At 45.7% G+C, this 2500-nt stretch overlaps 1 protein-coding gene across 2 annotated transcripts in view; it reads left to right on the forward strand.

Annotated features, from left to right (window-relative positions):
* The window catches only part of agfg1b (ArfGAP with FG repeats 1b), a 9344-nt gene that overhangs the window by 6185 nt on the left and 659 nt on the right, over positions 1–2500 (forward strand). The window contains exons 6-11 of one of the 2 annotated variants that reach the window (XM_046876133.1): positions 92–191; positions 305–381; positions 477–569; positions 1073–1189; positions 1268–1341; positions 1775–2500. The exon at positions 1775–2500 is cut by the window's right edge and continues 659 nt beyond it. In XM_046876133.1, the coding sequence (XP_046732089.1) occupies positions 92–191; positions 305–381; positions 477–569; positions 1073–1189; positions 1268–1341; positions 1775–1834 (521 nt within the window). In that variant the 3' untranslated portion in view covers positions 1835–2500. The remainder of the gene's footprint in view (positions 1–91; positions 192–304; positions 382–476; positions 570–1072; positions 1190–1267; positions 1342–1774) is intronic. The other variant, XM_046876134.1, reaches the window with a different exon arrangement.

Below are 2500 nucleotides of genomic sequence, written 5' to 3' on the forward strand. Positions count from 1 at the left end.
TGTACTTAACATGCTAAAGAAATCTCTGACATTAATCTGTGTGTGTGTGTGTGTGTGTGTGTGTGTGTGTGTGTGTGTGTGTGTGTTTAAGGAGGGGGCGTGTCAGCTCCACCTTTACCCAGTGTTTCTTCTGAGGATCGATACGCTGCTCTGGCAGAACTGGACTGTGCTCTCGGCTCCACTCCACAGGGGTGTGTGTTGACCATCTGAGTGTTTCACCAAACACACCCTATATACTCAATATGTGTCTGACGTGTGTGTGTGTGTGTGTGTGTGTGTGTGTGTGTGTGTGTGTCTACACCAGTGCGTTTGATGCTGTTTCAGGCTCTGCCCCAGCCCCGCCCCAGCCGGTGATTCCCAGCATGCAGCAGGGTTTTACAGGTGATCTCTGATCTCTGCACTTTATTCACTCGTCTTTCACAAACACTCGTCTTTTTTCTTATCTTTTCTTCCTCTCTCCTTTTTCTCCCTCACAGGGTCCACAAATCCGTTTGTCGCTACGGCAATTCCTCCGGAGTCGATGTGCACAAATCCGTTCCAGACCAACAGCAGATCATCAGCCACAGGTAGCAGCTATCATCTCATTAACGCAACGACTGGAAGTTCTGATTGGCTGAGAGAAGTACAGTGTGTTCTGATTGGCTGAGAGAGGTACAGTGGGTTCTGATTGGCTGAGAGAAGTACAGTGGGTTCTGATTGGCTGAGAGAAGTACAGTGTGTTCTGATTGGCTGAGAGAAGTACAGTGGGTTCTGATTGGCTGAGAGAAGTACAGTGGGTTCTGATTGGCTGAGAGAAGTACAGTGGGTTCTGATTGGCTGAGAGAAGTACAGTGGGTTCTGATCGGCTGAGAGAAGTACAGTGTGTTCTGATTGGCTGAGAGAAGTACAGTGTGATGGTAATGTGATGCTCAGAAGCTGATAATAAATTAAATGGGTGGTTGGTTTGGTTGAAGCTAGTTTGGTTGAAGGCGGTTTAGTTGAAGCTGGTTTGGTTGAAGGCGGTTTAGTTGAAGGTGTTTATTTAGTGGATTGAGGTTGATGGGAAGTAAATTGTGGTGTTGTTCCTCTCCAGGTTCTATGAGCATGCCAGCTGGTTTTGGGAATGCCCCCAGTTTCTGCCTGCCTACCAGTTTCAGTGGTAGTTTCCCACAGCCTTTTCCCCCGGTGCCGTACCAACAACAGCCCAACGGTAAACACAAATTTGATGACTATTTCATTTCCCCCTCTGGTTCTGTTCTATAATTCTACACTCCTCATTTCTCCTCAGGTGGGTTTCCTGTTTATGGTCAGAAACCTCAGATGAGTTACAGCCAGCCCCCCGTCTCCAACAACCCCTTCATGGTGAGCGTTTACAATACTGATAAAAATGCTGATGTGTCAAATACTTATTTTCCCCACTGTGTATAATGTAAATTGTTTGTCTCACAGGATCATTTACTTTTAATAATTTTCTCACAGTATATTTTGTATGGGGTTTTTGTCCTTTTCACAACTCCATATGAGTATTTGTTTTAGTGATTAATAAACACATATTGGCTTTTTATTTTATTTTATTTTATTAAACACTTCACACACAGGAATTTCCGTCTGTCTTCTCGAACTCACTTAACACAGGGCACTACCGGAGATTTTATTAACTAATACACAGGATAGAGGGGTGCCATTACTTATGGATAGACTAGCAGGTAAAGGGCGAGGACAGTATTATAATCTCTCTCTCTCTCTCTCTCTCTCTCTCTCTCTCTCTCTGCCTGTCTCTCTTTCTATTTCTCAGGGTGGAGCTCCAGCAGGTCCGTATCCCACCGGTGGATCGTCCACTAATCCATTCCTGTAAAACACAGAGCTACAACACACACACACACACACACACACACACATATGCACACACACTTTATACTCACTGCACTGACACTTCTAGAGAGAGACGTGTTCTGAGTTCCAGCGCTGTTTTTAGCTCGTCTTCGTCCTGATGAAAGTTGCAGAAGAGGATGGTGGTGAAAGCTGGAGGACGTGGACGAGGGTGGATTGAGAGCGGTGTTGGAACTCGGTCCGTACAGGAGAGAAGCAGCAGACGGTCTTCCTCTGTTCCCCGCTCAGTTCCCGTCACGCTCCACATCTGCGCTCCATCCTATTTATGGCTTTCACTCAGCAATTAATATTAATAATAATAATAATAATAATAATGTCGTAGGCCGAGCAGGTTGTTACTTACCGCTGTTTACAATCCTTTTAGAAACACTTTATTTATGATTAAAAACAGGAGGTGTTGAACTCAAGCAAATTTGAAGCAGCAGTTCGATCTGTTCCACATTGTCCCACTGATAGTTTGTTACTGTTCAGGGTTTGGTATTGGAGCTGGTCGGGGTTTGGTATTGGAGCTGGTCGGGGTTTGGTATTGGAGCTGGTCGGGGTTTGGTATTGGAGCCGTTCGGGGTTTGGTATTGGAGCCGTTCAGGGTTTGGTATTGGAGCCGGTCGGGGTTTGGTATTGGAGCCGGTCG

Source organism: Silurus meridionalis, chromosome 20 (assembly GCF_014805685.1).
Source record: "Silurus meridionalis isolate SWU-2019-XX chromosome 20, ASM1480568v1, whole genome shotgun sequence".
NCBI lineage: Eukaryota > Metazoa > Chordata > Actinopteri > Siluriformes > Siluridae > Silurus > Silurus meridionalis.